The 24446-nt window shown below is 40.9% G+C and overlaps 1 protein-coding gene across 1 annotated transcript in view; it reads left to right on the forward strand.

The window, feature by feature from the left end:
* The first annotated feature begins 1981 nt into the window (after positions 1 to 1981).
* ngfra (nerve growth factor receptor a (TNFR superfamily, member 16)) overlaps positions 1982 to 24446 on the forward strand; it is a 30518-nt gene continuing 8053 nt past the window's right edge. Inside the window, exons 1-5 of the mRNA XM_030735272.1 lie at positions 1982 to 2313; positions 5113 to 5275; positions 11983 to 12345; positions 21854 to 22094; positions 23960 to 24174. Of these exons, the coding sequence (XP_030591132.1) occupies positions 2275 to 2313; positions 5113 to 5275; positions 11983 to 12345; positions 21854 to 22094; positions 23960 to 24174 (1021 nt within the window). The 5' untranslated portion in view covers positions 1982 to 2274. The remainder of the gene's footprint in view (positions 2314 to 5112; positions 5276 to 11982; positions 12346 to 21853; positions 22095 to 23959; positions 24175 to 24446) is intronic.

Genomic DNA, 24446 nt, shown 5'->3' on the forward strand with positions numbered 1-24446 from the left:
AACAGTGTAACATAGATGACAGCATCAGTGACAAGCTTGAAGTGTGCTAATTATTAACATTTATTTAAGATGAGTTGGAACCACAGGGCCCATGATAAGTACTCCTATGGTGGCTCTTCTCACACTGTAGTGATTGCATGTGGTAAATCCTGTATCAAGCAAACTCAGCACATGAATACAATGCCAAAGAAGCGGCTATTGATGGAGAACAGTGCTGTCAAAGTTGTAAGAAGGGGGGTTAGATATGGGCATTGCAGGGGTGATCTTAAAGGAGGATGTAGGAAGTGGGAAAATTGATGTGTCCCAAGATCAATACTGAAGAGCATTCGGATCTCAACAATGTAACTAAATCGCCCTGTGGCTGCTGAGCTGTTTCAGGGACATCGGCCTCTGCTTCCCCTGAGCTGATGATCATAGTGGAGGAGTTGGAAATGCTGGTGTCAGGGGCATTGCAAAAGAAAAGGTTGGGAGAGGTTTGGAGCAGATAAAGTGGTCCAATTTTGGGTAACTGCGACTGCTTCATTGCCACTTTTTCTTGGATCAATATCCATCAACACTGGCTTTCCTTAAACGTAAAGGCAAAGTACCTCAATGAGCATCAAACACAATTACAGTCCTTATATGTGCATTAGTGGTTTTGGAGTGGTCTCACCAAAATTTAGTATGAACTTGACAAAAAAAAAAAAAAAGAAGAAGGATGAAGCAGATGCTGCTTAATGGCATTAATGTGATCCAAACCTCAATAAACCTCAACGTGTTTGGCAGGTTTCCAAACAAGTGTCTCAAAATACATTATTTCAATCTGTAATTGAAGTGGTAAACTGCTAAATACTGCACCATAAAAATGAGTCATGAACAAAAGAGACTTTTAAGCCAGCATGATAAAATTCAGGACTGAGCATCAAAAACACATTTATAGTCTAAATCTCTTTCGAGGGAGTCAAATACACACTGAATTGTGCTGTAGTATCAGTATTCATCTTTCATTGTTGGGCTCAAGATCATCAAATGAGACTGAGCTGCTGCTCTGTGCTCAACTGAGTCGCCCTCTTGTGGTTCATGGCAATAATGTCCCTTGGAGTCACTCATGGATTTGGATATTACATTTTGTGCAATATATTCATGAAATTTTCAAAATAAGAATAATAAAAGATGGAGCAGTAAAATTATATGACCGTTGAACATAAAATAAAAAAAAAAAAACATTCCTGCGCTGTTTTGTGCAGTTGTTTTTGTGTTGACCTAATTTTGGACCTAATATTTTAGAGTATTATCTAGACTAGACTAGAATCTGCGGTGGTCTTGGTGTTCCTAATATGCAGTCCAGCTCAACAATGCCACAAAGTACAATCAAGCATTCGACACAACATCAACGACTCCACCAATAAAAAAAAAAAAAATTGAAGACTTAAAGATATGTGGACTGATATTTACTCCCATTCAGCTCCAAGAGCAGAAGATGCTGATAAGACGTGGCTAATACTCGGTGTTCAGTTTCATCCCAGGTCCTGGATGGGAAATAAATATATATATATTTGCATTGTATGTAGTCTTGCCTAAGATATAAAGATGCAGCTTCAACAGTTTCTGTAATATGGACGAAGATCTGAGATCAAAAGTACGTAAAAAAGTGAGAAGAAATTGCTGCCAATGGGCCAAAAGTATGTGGACATTGGTGTCCACATACTTTTGGCTACACGGCAATAAAAAGACGTGTGTAGAGGGGATTATTGCTGAATGTGCAAAACATTAATGTCAGACTTTAATAATAAAACTAAATCATTTTAAGAATTTTTCAACGAATCAGACCTCACGTGAGATTAAAACGAGAGAGAGAGAGAGAGAGAGGAGAGAGAGAGAGGAGAGAGAGAGAGAGAGAGAGAGAGAGAGAGGAGCAGGTTGCACTGCAGGAATATCGGGAGTAATAAAGTGGAGGGTGAACGTGGCCCTCTCCTCTTTTCGCCTGCCTCCTCCGCAGTGCACTTGCAGTACTCCTGACAGGACGGTCTCCCGCACCTCCTCCTCCGCTTCTTCTTCACTCTGTGTGGTGGTGCAGTAGTGTGTAAATAGTGGCGCTTCTGAGGAGGTGCACCTACACTCGCATCTGACTCCAGTCCAGAGGTCCCGGAGACACGCGCGATGGTGCGGGCTCATTGATAAAATCCGTGCTGCTGGAATTAAAATGAGCACTCCTGCTGAGCGGCTCTCCGCCTCCACATAGCGCTGCTTTCTCTGCACAACATCTCTTTATGTGACTCCGGCAGACGAATCAGGATGACTTCTACCTTATCGCTGGTCATTTCGTGCGCTTTGGTGAGTCTGTGCAGTAAGTGATTGCAGCAGTAGCTTGTTTCTTTAATGCTGTAATTCTTGAAATGGGATTTTAGTGACCTTACGGACTTTTTCATTTCACTTTTTCATTTTTTTTAATTTTAAGATTTCCTGTTCTATACTAACTGCTCCCCATAATATGCCAACTGGAGCAGAGATTGTTTGCCACTTTGGAATTCTATGTTACTGCAACAATATAAATATAATACCCCCTGCAGGGACTTTTGTGGTGACTTTTTCTTGACCACTGTGTGGCATTTATGATCCATTCTGAGACATTTCCGTGATATTTTGAAAGCAGTTTATTAAATATGTACTGTATTGCTTTTGTGATGTTTCCCTTTAAAAAAAAAAAAAAAAAAGTCCAATTAAAGGAGCAATGCCGTTTTTCTGGTTAAGCGTGACATGCGGGTGCTGCAAGTGGCAACATGTCAGCTGATTTGCTTATGACTTCGTGGACAGACTAAATTATATTCAGCTGTGCACACACACGCGCGCGCGCATATACACCCCCTTTTATGCACACTTGTGCCGCCCTTTTGGTTTTCACCCATGGGAGAAAAAAGTTCAACAGCACTGCTGGGATTGTGTTTCTGGAAAATTGATATATCATCTTCGCACTGGGTCACATCCAGACATCAGTAGCTTTGGCCCAGACTTTAATGCCATTAATGAGAAGAAATATTTTTTTTAACAAAAACTTTTTAGGGTAATTTGGCCTTGAACGAAGGCTAGATAAAGATACTGCAGCTCACGTTAAACTCATTAAATATGTATCCAGCAAGTTGGATTTATTTATTTATCATTTTGTTGAATTTATTTATTTTTGTTTTGTTTTTTTGCCTAAAATCACGAGACTCTTCTGATCATATGAGAAAGCTGATTATAGGAGATGGTGGTAATAAAGTACAGAACAGAGGTCACATCCTCCCAGCACTCTGAGTGCACAGCAGCTGGTCTAATTGGGCTGTGTGGCTCAGTCATCATGTGAACAGCCCTGGATGTGAGGGGACACTCTGTTATGACAGCTGGTTTAAAGGGTGGTGACGGTCGGATGCACTTTGGTAGAATTAAATTTAGAAATAAACTCTGAAATTGACCATGAAATTGAAGAGGGAGCAAATCAAGCATAGCACAGCTGCGCCACTGTACGTTTTTATTAGCATGTGTATGCATATTCCTGTCGCCAGTTTCACTGCATTTGTCATTAATCTGTCTTTTAGCTAAGTAAAATTCCTGCGAGACATAAAAGGAAGGGGAGAGTAGTCAGAGACATCCCCCTGAAAGATGGAATGTCGTTTATGGTTTTGGGCTCCATCCAAGGTTCATTTTTGCAGACTTAAAGTCTGATAATGTGCTCATACAACAACAGAAATTTGTGCAAAAGGTTGAGATAACAGGCTGTTAAAATCAGGAGAAATGATTAGGAAGAGAAATGCACCTTGAGAGCAAAAAGTGGAGTGACAGATAGGGGGAAACATTGAGCAAGAGAAGTGGGAATGAGAGCGAGAGAGCTGCTGGCTGCTCAGTACATCTGTTTCTGAATGAAAGCAGGGGCAGTGGGTGGGGGCTGGGGGTGGGGTGGGGTGGGGGGTGACAGAAAGAAAGACAGAAAAAAGACCGAAATGATGTCTCAGCAAATGTGAATTAAGTGGAAATGAGCTTTTGCTCATTACATAATAAAAGCCACAGGACATGAAAGTGATTCAGTATAACGATTTTCTTTGTTCTCAAACGTCTGGGTATGAATTCTTTTCATTTTGCACTGTTGTACACACACCAGTGGAACAAGCCTCAGTTCTTTTGCCAGTAAAGCTGCACGGAATTTATATCAGAGAGGACAGAGGGAATGCAAAACAGAGGAGGTGATAACTGGAGTGGATGGGGCATTATCAGACAGGATATTGGTGACAAATAATTTGTGCATGCATGAACCCCATTGTAGAGGCAAGATATGTGTCAGAAAGAAAAAAAACATACAAAAGCATTTAGCACGACGATCACATGACTAACTGTGGCACTTACATATGCAAAGCAGGACATGGATACAAAAACACTCGACTTTAGAAAGAACTTCATCCCCTCAGCTGTGGATTCAGTAAGAGTTAACTTTTTTCCCCCTGTGAGACAAAAATCACAATGTGGGAACTGTTTAAAACCTAAATCCCCACATTGTAAACTTGGATTTAGTACAACGTCTTACATCTTCAAACTTAAAAAAAAAAAAGTGCTATCATGAAAACATGCGTGTGATGTGGGGAGGGTGGTGAGAGGAAATGCACTTTTTCAATTTTAAAAAGTCCTCACAAGTGTAGAAGTACAAGCGTGTGTGTGTGTGTGTGTGTGTGTGTGTGTGTGTAGGCCGTGTACCAGCGGAGATCGGAAGCAGAGACTGACATTCACAGCAACTTTCACCTTTAGACAATAATTAGGACGGGCATGCGTATAATGTCGCGCATCCATGATTTTATGCTTAGTGTCTCGGCTGGAGCGTGTCATAAGTTTACTATTAGAGCTGCTGTGCCTTTAGGGGAGCTATTAGAGCATTTGAGACGACTGCCTTGTCTAAAGTGTGTCTAATGTAGGCGGAGACAACATGATTTATGATGAATCCTGATAGCGGTTAGAGTTACGGAACAGGTTGGACACCTGGCAGTAATTTCCATCAATTTGTTTTGCCCTGCGTGTCACGGCGGTCCTGCGCAGCGCGTTTGCATCCGTGTGAAAGTTTGCTCTCTCTGCGTTGCTTTGATTTACTGCGCCGCTGTCCCGGTGTGCCAGGTGGCAGCAGTGCTGGCGTCCAAGACGGAGCGGGCTGTGCTTCTCCCCTGCGCTTCTGGCAAGTACACCAGGAATGGAGAATGCTGCAATGAGTGTCCACCTGGAGAGGGAGTGGTGAAGAAATGTGGCCTCACTCAGACCGTCTGCGCTCAGTGTTTGGACAGTGAGTACTTTATTACTGTTGTTTGTTGTGCATGCAATTTTTAAGAAGTTTGACGTTTTCTGTCAGTATTATAATCAAAATTACAAAGCAAGCTATTATGATGTTGGGTAATAAATCATTATGGGGAGTGTGGAGAGTGTGGATCCAAATCCACTAATTAACAGTTTGTTAACATTTACAGCTTTTCAACTTGATTAAATACTGTGAAAACTCTCTATTAATGCCTTGCTATTATTTATAGCTGCAAAACACTCAAGAGCCAAGGGGATTTTTCACATTTCCACAAGCCAAAAGCAAACGCCTAACTGTAAAAATAGATTTCCACAAGAAAAACAAGTTTTTTTTTTTACAGATCAAGTGTTAAAAAATTAAGCATTTTAATAAAAGATAATACTTTTAAAAACATATTGTGACCTTTACAGAAGTTTGTGCTGCCATTCCTGTTTGTGGCACTGAAAACAAAGCTCAGCACCAACATGTCTCTCCACAACCAAAATACAACCACAAACCACACAAAGAGTTTTCAAACAAGTGCAGAGTGGTTTTAATAAAGTGGGTCAAACATGTTTTTTATTACAGTGATTTAGGAACCAACTCTTGAATTTTTACATTATGAAACACCAACATGCAAAAACTTGACTCTGCTGCTTGTAAGCCAAATGTAAGCAGATTAAAATAAATCCGGAAACAAATCGAAAGATATATATATATACACACACATATGTAAACTGATGCACCAGCTGCAAAAACTGCATCTGATTAATACACACTTTCAACAATGACATAATCTTTATTTATACATGCCATTCATTTTTGGGGGGTCCAAACTCTAAACAAAGATTTTCAAAGCCAAAAACACTGCTGTTGCTCAATTTGTATAAATTGTATCAAGTGACCCAAAAATGAATGTAGGAATTCATCAGTTGGATGCTTGTAAGTGGGTCCAAATGTGATCATTTAAAGGTTCGTCTGAGGCTGTGAACCATTAGGGACTCGGGCTACGCTTTCCCAGAGCTGGGAAAGGTTCCAACATCACAACAACACAAAGAAGAAAATAAATTTAGCATTTTGTCCGAGCAGTTCTCTTTGCCCTTTAAGTTATTGTTCTGCAGCATGCAAAAACAAAGGACTTTCACTGCATAGTTCAGCAAAAGCTGCAAAATTGTTCAACACTGACTGGTGGCACGAATCCATCATGGCAACATGTGCTGAAAAACATCCTTCCGTAAACAAGAAATGCTGAGTAAAAGTCTTTTAACATCAAAATCTTCCCATGTGCTCAACAGAACCCCAAAAATATCAACTGGATGCCATTATGAGGGAAGTGAACACATTCTGGAGGAATGATTGTGGACTGGCAGGAATCCTTTTTCTCCACAGAGAATTGAAGTCTTGGTCTTGTGAAGTTGTTTGCACAACAAATGCAAATCTCTGAGTTATGTTATTAAGCCTCTCAAGCCTGGCTAATTTCACCCCTTTGAAGTTTTTTTTTTTTTGCCCTGAGTAGCTGAAGAGCTGTAGAGTCACTTCTCTATATGTAGAGCACAACAGTGCCACAGGGCAGGTTAAAAAAAAAAAAAAAAAGCACGAGATACAATGACTCAATTTCACATAAACCCACCCTGTCAAAGCAATCCAGTGCAAAAACGAAGAGGTATGAATTTGACAAATATGACAAAAAATAAAAGAAAAAAAAGAAATTCTTCAGAGTTTGCAGCAGTGCTGCAGAAAATCCAGATTAGGAATGCATATTATAAATATTAATTCACATTAAATGGTGTCTGGAGTCTGTGGAGAAACACTTTGCTATTTCACGGGCATCTGGACTTTATCACTGCTTTGACGTCACGAGAACTTCATCTTGCATACTATATTCCTTTTCATATTGCTGCTGCATACAGCGGCAGACGATGCTCCACTTTCCTATAATGTGGGCTGCCTCTCTGGACTGAATAGAAGTTTTGTCATTTTCTCCCTCATCCCCTATTCCTCTACGCTAGCAAATCTCACCAATTCTTGTCGTGTCTCCCTTCATCTCCTGTTCTCACTTTTCTCAGCCAGCACCCCCCCACCCCCGTTGCTATGACTCATCGTCTGTATTAGCGGATAAAATGGTATTAGAGAGCCAGGCACCAAAGGGCACGATCTGCTCATTTATCATGCATACTGTTACATCAGTGCATCTTTACCCATTTGATCCAGCTAATTAAACCATATTGAAAAGACTATTGTGCTTCTAACAGTGTACAATTATCTTGCTTTGCAGTACAGGAACAGTATTCACCACTGATAAACACTCAACAATTAAGCTCAAACGCCCAGGAGATTAAATTCAATTTCCGGTGCAAATGCATTTTTTTACTTTTCAGTATTGTTTTTGTTTCAGCAGATAAAATATTAATGCACCTGAAGCCCACAGGAGCACACTGTCTAAAAAAAAAAAAGGCTTAGTGACGTTTATATACAAGTAAAGGTTAGAGGCTAAAACGGTGGCCTTACTCAAAAAACGAATGCTATAAATACATTTTCTAAAGTGCAGAAATGAATAATTGAAGAGTAAAATCCAACACATCCATTTCCTGTTTCATGGTAAATATGGGCAAATCTGTATTCACCTCGACCTCCCTTAATATCCCACTTCCTGTGAGAGTAACACACACCCCCCCCCCCCCCCCCCCCCATCTCCACCCGTCCACCCACCAATGGCCTCCCCAGTCCCAGCTCAGGACGAGTGCCAGCATCAGCAGCAATAAAATATTTATCAGTCTCCTTCACTTTCACTGCTGTCATGGGAGATAAGACAACCAGACTTGCCTCACTTAGTGAACCATTGAGAGAAGCATGAACGCAGTATGCAGGGCAAAACCTCAAGAGTCAATGTCAGCGAGTCCTGCTGGCCAACTGGACTGAGGCTCACTTGGAATTAAAGGAGGGAGGAAAGTAGTATCACAGAATGTCTTGGGATCGCTGAAGCAGAACATCAAGTTGCTGCCAACTTTAGTTCATGAGGGATTAAGAAAGGGGAAATGGAGATTTTCTCCTGGCAGGTCTTCACTGGCTGTACTGGAGGAAGCTTGTTATTAGTAAAGTTATTAGTATAGGATGCGAGGGTAAACGTTGATTGTTAAATCACATCTTGGTTTCCCCAAGAATAACTTTGGTTCTTATCCTAAAACACCTGTTTCAAATCTGGAGGGAGGCTAAGTGGTCCAATGAAGCACGGCGATAATTTGTGTTTAAAAAGACAAATAAAGCCGTCATGCAACTTTACAAATGTTGATAATTTATCCCCAGTCAGCAAAGGGTCAGCGGTTTGAGTGGGAAGAAAATGGTGTCTGAGCTGAAACACGGCCCCTGATTTTCTGTGAAGGGTAAGAGGAGCACAGCGTTGCTAAAAAGCTTACACCTGAAGTGCTGATTGTGAACATCATCAGTCAGCTTCAAGGCCATTCAGAGCTACATTATTTATGACACTAATGGGACCAAAACACATCAGTGTTGGGGGGGGGGTCCTTATGGGCTGAAGTGGCACAATTTAGGTGCATCATGTCCCCATTCATAGCCACATCTCCCTTTAACAACAACCACCTTTATAGCCAAACATGATGACACTAAAGCTGTGCTGATCAGAGATCAGCTGGGGACAATTAGAAAGAAGGTCATATTTTATTAAAGAATGCACTCCTCACCTAATTCTTGATGGCCTCTCTTTTTTCTTCTTTCCACTTGAAAGCGCTGACGCAAAAACCACAGACACACACTGACTCACACGTGCGCGCACACACACACACACACACACACACACACACACACACACACACACACACACACACACACACACACACACACACACACACACACACACACACCTCTTCTGACAGTTCCTGCTGAGCACCCGCTGCATATGGTCACATTTAGGCATGTTTACACACAAGAACTGCAAAGGGACTCATGCATGCGAGTTAAAATTAGCGAGGAAGCCTGCGCACAGTGGGATAATTGAAATGAATGAGGAGGAGAGGTTTACCGGTTGAGCCTGACTGCAACCAAAACAAAGGTTTCAACCTCACAAATTCAAATAATTATTGACCTTGGAGGTCTGGTGTTTGTCTGGCTCTGGATTGTTCAGCCGGTGTCACTCTCCTCTATCACTTCTGCCTCCAGACAGTAATAAGAGCACGGGGTGATGACAGACTCAGAGAAAAAACACAGGATTTGATGGTGTCTCTCTAAGAAGGAAACTGGCCTTCTTGCCTCATTTCCCGTGACCTTTTCTCCTTCTAGTTGTACATCAGCTCTTCCTCAACACTATGCTATGTTTTTTGGTTTGGCGGACCACCCTCAAAGACTGCTTATTGTTATACTGCGTCAAACAGTCTCAAGAACCATTCAAGTGAATTGAGCGGCTGCTTGCGCAGAGCTTGTTGATCCATCTACCTGTGTCTATATCATTACTTCCATCTGCCCCACTCAGTCTGCTTGTATAATGTGACAGGTCTCATAGTCGGCCTCTTAGCAGTGCTGCTGTTTACAAGGTGTTTAGAGCTTCAATTGGTGTCAGTGTTTACTTGCCAGAGCCGCTTACAACGCAAAAGCAAGCACTGGGACATTGCTGTGGGGTTTTTCACACTGACAATATGTTGTTGCTCAACACGACACCCGCTAAGCAATTCTTGTGAAAAACACACACTCTGAAGCATATGGATATGCAGATAAGAGTTCTGCGAGTCCCACACATCCACACGGACATGTGGCTTTATTTATAGTTCCGCCGGTCCCAATGATTTACTTCACTTTAAGACAAACGGCGCTAAGCCACTGAGGAGATTTTGAACGGTGTAAACTTGCTACATGCTTCATTTTGTGAAATCAATAGTAAAACAGGCAGACTCTGGTGTTAATTAAACAGTTTGTCGCAAAATCTCACGTTGTGAAACGTTTATTCTAAACAGCTGTACTTTGCCACCCATTGAATGGTGTGTGTGTGTATGTGTGTGTATGCAAGGATTAAAAAGTCTTTGTGTTGTTTTTGCAGCTCTTGCACGGTGACCGCTCTCATGTTATGCACAGAAAAACTAAAATGGCATTTGAAGAACAGCGACGCTGCTTCTGTAATGAATCTGAGCGCGACCCCCCCCCCCCCCCCCCCCCCCCCCGCCTCACCCCACACTCCCGTCAGCCTTTCTACTATACTCGCATCTCATTCAACCGCTAAAGCACACTCATAGGGCACGCAAACACTCTGGCTTTCATATTGTATGCATAATTCAGCAGGCATCCAATTATATCTGAAAATAAGTCTATATGAAAATGCAATATTAATAGATTAGTTTCTGTCCTGAGGAACTCTCAGTGTAAGAATAAGCTAATTTGAGGTCATCACTTCCTAAGTCATGAACTCTTCCAAATCCTCCCGACTCCAAATATTATTGAAGAACAAATCGGAAGAGACTGAAGTAATTGAGAGGCAGCCAGTAATAAGTCACCACAGCTTTTACCTCATTCATCTCAACACTGCTCATCATAACTATCTTTTTTGCTCATTTTGCACTCAACTCACAACAACATATTATTCAGTGAAATGTGACTCATAATCAAAGTTTTTTTTTTAGATTACATTCATTTATCCCAGCAACATCAAACCCTGTGAGGACTTAGCAAACATGTGACACAAACCAGAACCAACACTTGTATTATAGGGATGCCGCTGCCAGTTAGTCCACCCATTTGGCCCTGACTCTTACATGAGCTCAGTGTTACTTTAGGCAGACCAAAGAGTGAAGTTTAGCTAATAACAGCCTGTGTTAAACCCAAAGGTAAACTATGAACAGTGCACTGTTGTTATGAAATCTGCTTCCTATGAAGTTGTTGCCTTGTGAGAAGAAGTTTGTGCATTGCTGTATTATCAGCATTTGTGATGATGATTAATAATTCATTTGACTTTAGTCACAGAAATCCTAATTAAAGGTTGGGGTTATCACTGGGTTCTCCTCAGTTGGTAAGAACTCAGTGCGCTTTTTATAGTCAATCACTGAGTACTTTGAATATAGCAGTTTTCAGCAGAGTGCAGTGGAATTCTCTGAAAACTGGAGTTCTATATTCCTTATCCATATCTTTCATTCCGCTGAAGTCAAGGGATAGTGACTATGAACTCTATGAGCACAGCCCTACATGATGATATATTTTATTAACGGCAATTCAAAATTCTACTTTTTAAATCAGTTCATATTATGACTAAACAATTGGAAAAAAAATTGCCCAAGATCAGTTAACCAAAAGCATCTTAATTTACTTAAGTCAGTGATCGTGACTTTTAAAGACAGGCCTTCAGTGGAAGGATGTAGATGCACCTGCATTTCACTCCCCGTGTATGACTAAGATTAAAGCAGTTTACTCAGCGCAGCACAAACACTCTGGGATCGATATCGTAATGAGCGCAGCAGGGTTTTGACTCACTCCCCAACAAGAGCACCTTTCTTGTCCCGAAGCACAAATCACTAAAGAGCCCAGTGGATCAATGTGTCCTTCCTTTTAATGAATGTGCAGTAAACATGATTAATGTCATTATACTCACAGTTTTTTTCCCTGTTTATCTCCTCACATTTCCTTCTCTCTTCATCTTCTAATCTCTCTTACTTTTTGCCTCATCTTCTATTTCCTCCTCACTTTTCTGTCTTGTCCCCTTTGACCTGTCCTCCAATGTGTAGGTGAGACCTTCTCAGAGAACTACAGCCATACAGAGCAGTGCAAGCCATGCACTCAGTGTACCGGCTTGATGCGGATGGAGACGCCATGCACTGACTCCAACGATGCCAAATGCATCTGTGGCTATAACTACTTCTTGAGTTCTGTAACTGGCAGTTGTGAGCCGTGTACGGTGTGCCCTGTCGGACAGGGCGTGTACTCCCATTGTGATCACAATCATGACACGGTGTGTGAGGAATGTGTCGATGACACCTTCTCTGACCAGGAAAGCTCCCTCGAACCCTGCCTGCCCTGCACCATCTGTGAGGAGGAAACTGAAACACAGCAGGCTGCTTGCACGGCGATCAGTGATACTGTCTGCTACAGTAAGTCTGCCACATTTTCAAGCTGCTTTCATAGAGTTGAGTTGAAAAAAACCCAGAAAGGATATGTTGTCACTTTTCAGGTTTTATTTATTATTGGGGGTGGCTGTAGCTCAGTAGGTAGAGCAGGTCACCTACTGATCGGAAGGTCAGCGGTTCGAATCCTGGCTACTCCAGGCTACATGCCAATGTATCCTTGGGCAAGATACTTAACCCCAAGTTGCTCTCAGACCGTTCTGTCGGAGTATGAATGCGTGTGAATGTTAGTTAATTAAAAAGCACTTAGCTTCGTAAAAATGGAAGTGCTTGTATGAATGGGAGTGCATGGGTGAATGCACAGGTTGTATAAGCGCCTTGAGTGCTCATACTGAGTAGAAAAGCGCTATATAAGAACTAGTCCATTTACCATTTCAGTTTATTATATAAACAAACCAAGAGATAGTCATATTATTACTACCCACCGGAGAACTTAACGTAAGAACAAAAACTGAGCTGGTTTCTATCAGGCGTGAAAGTCCATTTAAAAACTTAGCAGTGTCATATATGTCTCAATCACATTTAGCACAAATCACCAGGGGTAACTTCCACATGTGTGGGAACCAGGGTTATAATAGTTTTGGATTTTACATTATAGTTTAGTTTTAGTTAGTTTTTTACTTTTTTTTCTCTAATTCAGTTAGTTTTAATTAGTTTTCAGAGTGGTTTTGCTCGTTTTTATTAGTTTTTATTTTTGGTTTTATGCTTAGTTTTAGTTAGTTTCAGTATTAGTTTTAGTATTTTCATACTTAATCAGGTACGCTTTAAAGATACCCTTTAAAGAAATAAATTCAGCAACCAACTGTTCACAGACAGCAGAACTACATGCTAAATGTGTGTAATATTAAGGACACCCATGAACATCAACAGGGAGAAACTGCTAACAATATGAACTCCAAAACTCGATAAATTCTACAATAAACTCCCAATAAAGTTCAGCCTCAGTGCAGCAGATTAACAACAGCTACATGTGGTGTTTGACAAAAACAAACTCCTTGAAGGAGTCAAAGCTCAAATCCAGCTGCATCCTGATGTTCTCTCCACCTGATGCTGCTTCTGTTTTGGAGCTAGCTTGGTTAGATGCTCACTGATTAGACTTGCAGGGTCTTTGCGGCCTATGTAGCTTACGGAAGTGTCCGACCTCATGTCCGCATTTATGCATGTATAGCTGGATTGCGTGTGTTAATTACCTTGTGGTTGTGTGCTGGGGGTTTTTTGGTCCTCGCTCTTTGTGCTCAGTTTTTAGGGTGCAAACATATTTGTCCCTGTTTTTTCACTTTCTTCATTCCTTCACGTCCATTCCCATAGTTTCAGCAGCTCCCTCCAGGAATTTGCTGACATTTGTGAGTCCTTATATTGATGCTTTGATTATTAGTCCTGATTGTTATTATCTGACTGATAAAGTAGCCGGAAACGCACAAGGACTAAACACAACGTTGTGGGCTGCGTTGACCTGACGAGTAGTCACGTTTCTCTGGAGGTGCAGGCCGGGTTGCCTTGTAGGATGAGAGCGGTTTCCGTAGCTGCCTTGTGTGCGCTTCTCAGGTCTGCTTTGATGTTGGTGTTTTTTTTCCTGACTAAGAAGTGTTCCGTACATTTTTCATCATCCACAACAAGACACTCGCTGCTATCTGTGCTATCATAGTAAAAAAAAAAAAAAAAAAAACACTCCACATGGGACTCTCTGAGGAGCAGCGCGGTGTGCGCACGCACGCACATGCGCACCCATTTGCCCGACGGCGTTCCGAGCTTAAACTCGGAGAGGAAAAAAATGATTTCATATCAATCCACAAGACTTTTGAAAAAATAACAATATCTATAATTTCAGTTAGTTTTAGTTAGTTTTGTAAACTCACAATTCAGTTTTAGTTAGTTGTCGTTTCTTCCTTTTAATTTTAGTTTTTATTTATTTCAGTTAACAACAATGTTTTTTCAATTTCAGTTTTCGTTATTTCGTTCGTTTTCGTTAACTATAATAACCCTGGTGGGAACAGACGTGGTCAGAGGTTAGCTCTGGTCAGATTTTCAAATAGCAGGATTTTGAAAGTTTTAGCATTAAAAGGTCAAAGATTGCTGCAGTGTCAACAAAGAGATAATGAATAATCGGCTCTACCACAAAACAGAAGCCCAGAAAGGAGGAGCAAAGTCGAGCGCCTCGTACCAAAGGAAGCTATAAATTCGCTTGGGTTAGACAAGGCGTGAAATTGACCTCATCGGGGGGGCCACAAAGTTCAAATCTGTGGGGTAAAATGCCTTCGTTGGTATTGCTCTTGATTTTCTCTATGAAAAATGCTCTTCTGCATTACGTTATGGAAATGCATGCTTTGACCAGTGATGCACTTTTGAATAAATGCTTCAAAGAATTGTCTTAATAGATGGAGCACTGGCTAATGGCCTATTAATCCCTTGTACACATTATCATTCTCAAATTAAAATTTCATTGAACATTTTTATGGGCATTCTGGTACTTAGCAATGAGCTGCAATAATCCTCTCCTTGACTTGGTGGATCTGCCAAGTTAATGAGCCTCAAAAATCTGTCAACACCACGTTGTAGTAGAATGGATGATTTAAATTCCTCTCATAATAGACTTTAGTCACACAAAAGGCAGATGGAAAAATGGAATGGGGAAAAATAAGGAGCAGTTTAAGCCATGCTAGTGAACAATTATTTGATTGCTTGCTATGATCCACATTCACCAGGATGAATAGTAATTACTTTGGTTATCCCTGGACTTTTCCACTGGGAGCATATCTGGTCAGATTCTGAATGTGTCCAGTACATTTTCATCAGCCTCTGCAGCTAATTAGCAAATGTTAGTATGCTAACATGCTCAGCTAAGATGGTGAGGAAATCATTATGTTTGCATGCTCGTCAACTCAGATTATGTCAAAGTGTGAAAAAAGATGGAAAAAAAAAATTCCAGATCTATTAAGGGACAGAATTAAAGGAAAGAGAATATTCCTTTCAAGGAAAAACGTAGCCATTCCAGATTTCAGTGTTAATTTCAAAACTAATTGTTTAGCGTTAGGAAAACTATCACTTTTGGGATTAAAATTCAAAAATCACCACTTTTCAAAGTTCAGTTTTGGTTGCCTGGATCAGAATCAGAATCAGAATCAGAAGGTTTTTATTGCCATATGGGTGAACAGGTTCACAGCATTAGGAAATTGCTGCGGTACTTCGTGCTTACAGAAAAAAAACAAATAAGTATAAAAACTATAAGACAATATACAAGTATACAATTGCAAATATACAGAGATATTAGAGCTATAACTATAGCACAATATTACAAAATTACAAAATATACAGTGCAGAGACTAATTAAAAGATAAAAGAATGTAGACTATATTCCACTAATATGATCTCAAAAACACACACGATCCAGGCAGATAACTTACTTCCGCTGGGAATTTCAAAGTCATGCTCACTATTAGACTGGGCTGTCCAGAAATATCTGCTATCCCGTAGGCCACAATGCAGCCTTTTGCAGCCCATTCAGCGCCCACCCAAGCAGATCAACTGTGACCCGCCTTGTCCTGAGTGATGGTACTGCAGCAGCAGTAACGGTGGGGACTGGAGATGGCATGATATGTGACTGTCAAATAGCACCAGTGGGCCTGCGGGTAATGGTTGCAGACACATGGTCATGATGATGTTTGCCGGCCTCCCATGGTGGTCTTTGATACTGTGCATACAGTAAGTTTTGTACAGCAAAGGAGAAACTGCTTTATTGGAAATCTCATCCTATTTTTTTTTTTATGTGAGGAATTTTTAAAAAATGTCTTATCCTGATGTGCTTCTCACTTGTATACTGCTTATACTGTAAAGATGATATGGCTGGGGTATTTTCATCCTCATATCCAGCTGTCACCAAGTGTCAATTACATGATACAATGACAGAGACAGAGAGAGAGAGATGCAGCATATGTGCTGTGCTGGTATTCTATGCAGAAGGGTCGATATCAGTGCAGGGATTTCTTCTACTTGTGCTCAGGTTTCGCTGAGTGACCTCTATGAACACCCACACTTGACTACAGGACACACACACACACACACACACACACACACACACACACACACACACACACACACACACTTACAAGCTTAGTCCTCTCCAACTTCAGACACAAACACTTTATATGAGCATCCAAAATCAATGCAACTGATATAGCCAACATGACACATGCACGTACTTCCCCTGCCAAGTGCAATTTTATATCTATGTTTTTCATTAAACTCTGGATGCTGCATGCATGTGAATCTTTTTGATCTGAAACTGTAAACACCTTTTCCAAAAGGTGCTGTCTGGTGACCCGTTGAGCGGGTTTGCGTTAAACGTGAGATGCTGAGCATCTGTTTGAGGGTTTTTCCAAAAGAAGGAGAGCGAAAGATTAAAAACACAGATAAAGCAGACTTCTTTGCTATTTATTACCACACTCTCATCACGCCACGCTCATCACCTTCTCTCCTCCCCCTCTTTCTAACTCTTCCCACAGTGGCCCTCAAGTGGCTGGGTAAGCGGAATGGTGGAAGTCGGCCAGTATGCATTCAGTGCCTTCACTGCTGCAGTATAATTACTCCGGCTAATCAGAGCACTTTACAGCAGCTCCTCTGTTCATCTGTACCCCCTCCTCACTCTCTCCTAACACGCTGCCTCTCTGTCTATCCTTCCCTCCACTCTTCCTATTAACCCTCCCTCACAGAAGGCAGAGCGCTCACTTGAATAGTTTGTAGTACGTGTGCGTATGATGGATGTGTGCACAGCAGGCAATTGAGATAGCGGCTGAGCTGAGACAGAGGGAGAGTGTTTAGTGGCTGATAAAGAGGTCATTGTGCATGTGCTACGCCTGATAGTTGCTCATCTCCACCATGAACTGGCAGCAGTCAAGACATCAACCTCTGCTCAAGACCCTGGGGTTAACTTCATCATAAAGACCTCAGTGGCTCATAAAAATTCAATCTTTTTTCTCCCCTTTTGGTCCACACCCCCTTAATAAACACATCTCCGTGCACACACAGACCCATGCTCATAAAATCTAAGGCTAGTTTTATTGTTTTAAACCAGCTGCACTGAAAATTAAATTGTTAAAGTTGCACTGCTGCTTCTAAGCACCTATTCTGTTCCAGCTAGTGTATGCAGCCTCTGTAGGCTTATATTTGTCCTTTGGTCTTTAGCCTGTGTTTGTTCTTCATCCAAGAGAAATCGAGAGCATGAAGGAGTTACAATAAAGATGGAACACACTGTACTTTAACCAAATGTGTTGAGTCAGTGTTATGCAAAGGATTGCTCCCAGGAGAGCTGTCATCTTGGCTCAGAATAAGAAAGACAATTTACAACAACTCCTAGGTGAGGCTCATGTAAGTATATGTCTGCATGGAGGGAAGATTCATTGCACCAAAGAGCACTTATAGAAGAATAAGATCATTGAAAGGCCAGTGTAAAGACAAGGCTGTAAGGACTGTAACTTATTTGACAAACTGTGTATACGGCTAGACTATCTGCACACTTTCACTCACTTTCACACCTTCCATTCAAAATCTGTTCTATTTGTGAGCTCAGGTTGCATTGCTAATACCATTAGCCAGCTCTGCATTAGCTGGATGATGTATGGCAGAGCCTAGGAAACCTGACTACATCCCAGGAAAGGTCAAGAAATGCATGTAATACAGACACCCATGTTCCACTCCCTCCTTTTAGACAGAGCCAAATCAATAGTGCAGCTTTAAATAGGTCTCTGCATTATTTCTGTTTCTAAATATGGCATGCACTCGTGCATTGTTTTTCTGTCCCATGAAAGATATTTTCTACTTGTTCTGTAAACCAATCCCCTCATGATAGAATGGCCCTGGCACCATCATGCAGAGAGACAGACCAGCTAGGACTTAATCACAAACAGCAATAAGTCCAGACAAATTGCCCATCAAGATCCAAATGAACTATTAAAGGAATCATCCATAGGTGAATTATGCAACCAATCACGGTGAAGAAACCCAATTATTTGCCATGTCAGAAGAAAGACAGTCATTGGCTGTCACGGTCCACTGAATGTCTTTTTTCATATATCAGTGGTGTGGTTTTCTTTCCATTACTAGTCTTTTTTGGAAGATTGTCCCCTTGGTCAACATCCAACATGCATATAACTGGCAAATAGTGATAGGATCCTTGTTTCCCTGCCTAGTTGAAACATGCTGCACTTGTACAATCAGTTGTGATGAGTGAGGTTTAGTAATAGTCAAAAAACTTCATTTAGAAAAATCATGTTACAGGTGTTACATTTATTGATGATAACTCTTTGGTGGAATTCTTTGATATAATTATTCAGGCTTTGAAAGATGTAACTGGAATTTCTGAGCCAATAATTCCAGAGTATAGAACACTGTACTAAAGCTGCTTTACGCAGGCTAAAGCAGCTTTAGTAGCGGATTCGATATATGAGAAATTTGCCAAGGAGATGTGTAGAAAGGGTATCACTGAGATTAGGTGCTCTCAGCAGATGTGCCAGGATAACAGACTGAGCTTGACTCTGTGGACTGCCTAAAATCCTGAACACTGCTCAATGTGTGGTGTTAAAAGTAATGAAAATAGAATCGGAAAAATGCATCTATAAGTGTTTTTAAAATTGTTGTCTCTATCCTAGAATTCACTTCAGGTGTGAGGATTATGCAGAGTTATAGTTTCTGGAAAGGCACACTGCTATTAAATTATTGAAATGCAATTTTTCAGTGTTGTGAGCATGACAAACACAAGTCTATTTGCCTCCAGTGAGCAAGGCTGGAGATACAAATTTCAGCATGGAATATCTCAAACACTGGACAGTGAAATATCCATATAAACAATTTTTAACACATAATTATGCATTTGTAAAAGCCTCTACAGTTCATTGCAGTGAGGGCTGATGTATAAACAACAGCAACAACAGCACAAAAACAACTTTGTAATAAGATATGTCTCCTTAGAATAAGCTAGAATTGTTTTCACGAACTGTTTCACTCCCTGATGAAGGCTTGTGTGCTGAAACATGATGGAATTTTTACATAAACATATATGATATTTTAGATTATTATTTTAAATGGTCTTAAATGTGCTTACAAATACATTATAATAATTTATAAACCATTTTTAAAGGTTATACTGTGCTTATTAATGCCGAATAGGGGCGCATAAATACTTAGAATACAGGATTACAATACATGGCAACCAGATAGCAGCCCTAAAAAGTCATAACATCTGTGACACCTAAAGTATCTGGGATAGAGTGTCCCAGTGTTTGGCCTTGAAGGAAGCCCCAGGGGTCTCCACAGGGTTAATCCCTGCGAGCGCAGCACAAAGCTAATGAGGAGCAGCCTGAGGTTCTGGTGGGAATTACTGGCTCAGATCTGAACTGGGCTGCACAACTCCTTCCCTACTAGGCTATTGTGCTCAGAGGAGTCTTCAATTTGACTGGACAGCCCCCTTCTGCTCCACCATACGCTGATGAAGGCCATAATCTGTAACCTTCTGCAAACCTTCCCGCCATTTGATGGAAATGCTGCAGTGTTACTAGCTTTTCAAAACAAATGTGTAATATGACAGGAGTGTAGGAGAGATATGATGGATGCATTGTTTTTTCAGAACAGCCCATGCCCATCAGAGTGGGCATGGTGCTGCTGCAAAATGGGAAATTATATTGAATCATTAATGGAGCTCACGATGAAAGAGGAAATAGGACAATTTAGGAAAATTACTTCTTTACAGACATTGCTATGATAGAAACCAGACCCGTCCAGTAGCACAGTGCTCTTCTCACTTCTCTGGCCTCAGCAAAGGCTAAACTCAAAATGATGACCTCGCTAAAACCCCAGACTTTGTTCAGCAAGAATCCATATGGCCTCAATGTTGTGCAATGCACAAAGATCACACAGATGGAGATGTGGTGAGAGGGCCCGAACCTGGTGTGGGGTAGGCTGAGTGTGGGGTGGGTGGTGGATATTTACCCCCTTAGTTGAGGAACATTCCTTCTTTCTGCACATAGCAACTCAGGCAGAACCCATCTCTCTATCAGAAACAGCTGCTATATGAGTGCAGCACACCAGGCATCTGCTTGGGGACTTGGTGACTTGTTAGGAATGATTGTGATATATACGTGGGAATATACACTGGAATTAATATGTTAAGGGTTTGATTTACACACTGGAATTAATGGTTTAGGTGTGTTTGTCTATATTTTATACTATATACAGCTACAACACTGACTGCCATACAACTTTGCACATAATTACTTGGTGCTCAGAGAATTTATCCCTATTTTTGTAATGTGTGGATTTGTCATTTTTCACACAATAATGAAATAGAAATGTATCTTTTTCAGTTAGATATCAAAGTACTGGATGGAGTCCCCTGAAATTTGATACAGCACTCCCCTTAACACTGCAAGCAGGTCAAAATTTTGCCAGTGCTTTTGTTTATGACAACTTATATGCAGCTACATCAAATATTATTATTATTATTACCGTATTTTCCGGACTATAGAGCGCACCATACTATAAGCCGCACCTACAAATTTTTTGGAAAAAACTGGAAACGTACATATATAAGCCGCACCGGGCTATAAGCCGCTGGTATCTCCGCCGCTCTCGGTTTTCCACAATTACTCGGCACTCAGCAGAGGGGGACAGACAACCCCAAATTTGAGTTATAACAAGTCAATTCACCATTGATTCGTTCACGCCGAGCTTACGTGCAGCGGCTCTATTTCCCTCCTGTAGTGCCAGGTCGATAGCCCTCAACTTAAAAGCGGCATCATAGGAAGTTCTTTTTGTGGTTTCCATGATGAGGGAGTTTGAAAAAAATCTCTTTTGTGCCTGCTGCTAGCACTTGTTGGCGCTTTCTTCTTTGATTTCCAACTTTGACGTCCCATGATTCATATCCTGCTAAAGAGCCCCCTGGTGGTTAAAGAAAAATCCACAGAAACGCCGCACCGGGCTATAAGCCGCATGGTTCAAAACGTGGGAAAAAAGTAGCGGCTTATAGTCCGAAAAATACGGTACAACTAAAATAGTAAATGTTGCAGATAGCTGGTAAAAATCACCATACTGGCATTGTACAGTACAGCCTTCTCAAAAAGTGAGCACAGAGGCAGAATGCATCATGCTGTATTCTGAAAACATGCCAGCACCAACCTTGAGGAGTGAGATCGGGGAAAAAAAAAGAAAAAGTAAACCTGTGGGTTGAAGTTTACATACACTCATCACGGGCATGAATGTCGTGGTAATTTTGGGCTTTCAGTAATTTCTTTGACCTGTTCTTTTTCCAGGGTGGGATGATTGCACAGCACACATTTTAATGACTTTAAAAAACAAGAATTGGGTGCATAAGTTTGAATTTATCGCAATTTCTCTGATCCACACAGGTCAAGTCAGTGGAGAGACATAAATTGTTTTGCCTTCCAGTGTGGACACAATTTAATTGTGTTCTTCGTATTTTTCCATATAGATCCTAACATTCCTACCTATGACACTCCTACCTCCGACATGGATCTGTCTTCATCCTCCTTCCCCAGTATCGTCCTTCCTGATGCCTCTTACAGCCCACTGCCAGGAGGAGAAACAACTACGTCCAGCGCTGGTTCTCCTCGATTCCTCGGTCATGGCCTCAATGAAAACCTCATCCCTATCTACTGCTCTATCCTGGCCGCTGTGGTGGTGGGCCTAGTGGCTTATATCGTCTTTAAGAGGTCAGTTTGTAAAAAGAAATGATTAAAATTGCTCTATGGTCAAGGACATTTGCTCATTTGGAAGTTGGTCCTCATCCAGAATATAGTTTGGTGTAGAATGAGTGAAGAGTGATGGAGATAGTGGCGTGGATGCTGCTGGAAGCAACATCTGCCCCAGGCAACATCTAGTCTAAAAATGGTGAAGTATTAATTCTAGTTGTGGCTGAAGAGGCTTTAAGCCATTTCTGCTAAAACACACAATTTTAAAAACAAAAAATAAACAAAGCACACACACACACACGCACACACACACAGACAGACAAATTAATGAGGACGTGCAACCACACATGCAAGCACTCAGACAGATACAAAACCAGGCTATAACACATTTGAAGCAAGTAAACAAGCTCATTAGAGGCATTGATTGTTTGAAAAGTGCCGACCAGAGGAAATTTGAGTGCCAGATTTATCAGCACAGTCACGCACACATCTGGCTAATACTCCCCATGTACTTACTGTCATGCATAGACAGTCTGTAAATGATGTGACTTTCTTCAGCACTCAGTATTTTATAAGTAGAGGTGTTTATTGTACTGTACCTCTCAATACCTCATGAATACTTTAATCACAGATTTACTGCCCTTTATCTTCTACAAGAAAATAAAAATTTTATACTTTGCTGTTATTTTTTTTTTTTTTTACAGTTTTACATGTATTTGTGGTACTAACAATATTCCTGATTTCTAAGATTCTAGTGCCACATATAGCAATGCAGTTTATAATGATGACAGATTAACCATTGAAATCCATAGTATTTTCTGAAGAAATACAAATGCAAGTTCCTCGATTCTAGTAGACAGCTGTCACTGGATTTCAGCAGGATTTTATAAGCTGTGGCTGTTTAGCTAACTTATGCATCTCCATGAATTGTAAAAAAGCATTGTGTAATCTGCACAGAAAAAAATGGAAATAGAGAGAATATTATTTTTGCACAGGACTGTAGAAGTGGTTATTTCCCTTTAATATGAGGATAATGAAGAATATGAATGATGGTGTGACATTTTCCCATTTTGCTATTTTAGGTTTTGATTCAGGAGGAACCTGAACATTAATTGCATTTAGCAAATATATCCAGTAAAGAGCAGAGCAGATGAGTTAGGGTATATCTGATATTGTTAGGTTGTTAGGGTCTGTGCTGTTGTAGTTCCTACAACACAATAAGCAATGTTGTCCCAAGTTTCATTGCAACTGACTAATCATGTTAATGAGATGGTAGTGGGAGAAGTTTGCCTGCAGTTCTTTCTGCCAGAAAGGCTTCCAGACAGAAACACTTTAAAGCAGAAAGGCTTTAAAAACCAGCTGAGGTAATATAAAGAGCAGAGCAGGTTGTGATGGATTAATGGATCCATTTCACCTGCGAGACTGGGTTTGGTGTCATATTAGATTTACTTATTTTTTAAATGTACTTGTTTTGCTTTGGCTTAGGCATCCAAACTATTTGGTTACTACATGTTTGCTCAGTTTCAGTGATGATTGTTAATTATGATGTTGCAGAAACAACACCAACATGGGGACAACAGATACCACACTTTAGATAGTGACTTGAAAGGGTCATTTGCGATGTAACACAATATATGTGGCTCATAATACGATGAGGTTCCTTTATGGTTAAGAATGTGATCATCTATTAGAGCAGAAAATACACCATTTTGTACATTTATTACTTTTTATGTTTTTGGGTTGTTGGGTTTGGACAAGCTAAAAAAATACAGGTTAAGGAAAAAAAAGTGAAGCAAGACTTTAGAGATAGAAAATTTGATTTTGTTGAAAACCATGACAGTTTCTTTATCACACTGGATCTTATCTAATGTGCTACTTCTCCACAGGTGGAATAGCTGCAAACAGAACAAGCAGGCAGCTAATAACCGAGCAGCTACAAACAACCAGATGGTGACACCGGAGGGGGAGAAGTTGCACAGTGACAGTGGGATCTCGGTGGACAGTCAGAGTCTGCAGGAGCAGCAGCAGCAACAGCAGCAGCAGCAGGCCCAGGCTGAAGTCCAGGCTCAGCCTTCACACTCTCACACACAGGAACAGATAGGTAAGCTCAAACCGTAATCCTAGCTCTTCACCCTGTGGTGAATGTGTAATTAAGTATCAAAAATTCTTCATCTTTCAACAGCAATAGATCCAGGGTCCTCCCTTGCTTATTACAATTCAATTTCACAGTTCCATGAACGCACAGTGTGGAAATTGCGTGACCGTGTTCCAATAAAATGATAAGCTTGATGGGAGCTGAGGAGCTTCACTTCATAAAAACCTGGCCTCTCATCAGAGAAACTTAGACTCATCCCAGACTGAATTCGTTTTGCG

Source organism: Archocentrus centrarchus, chromosome 8 (assembly GCF_007364275.1).
Source record: "Archocentrus centrarchus isolate MPI-CPG fArcCen1 chromosome 8, fArcCen1, whole genome shotgun sequence".
NCBI classification, from domain to species: Eukaryota; Metazoa; Chordata; class Actinopteri; order Cichliformes; family Cichlidae; genus Archocentrus; species Archocentrus centrarchus.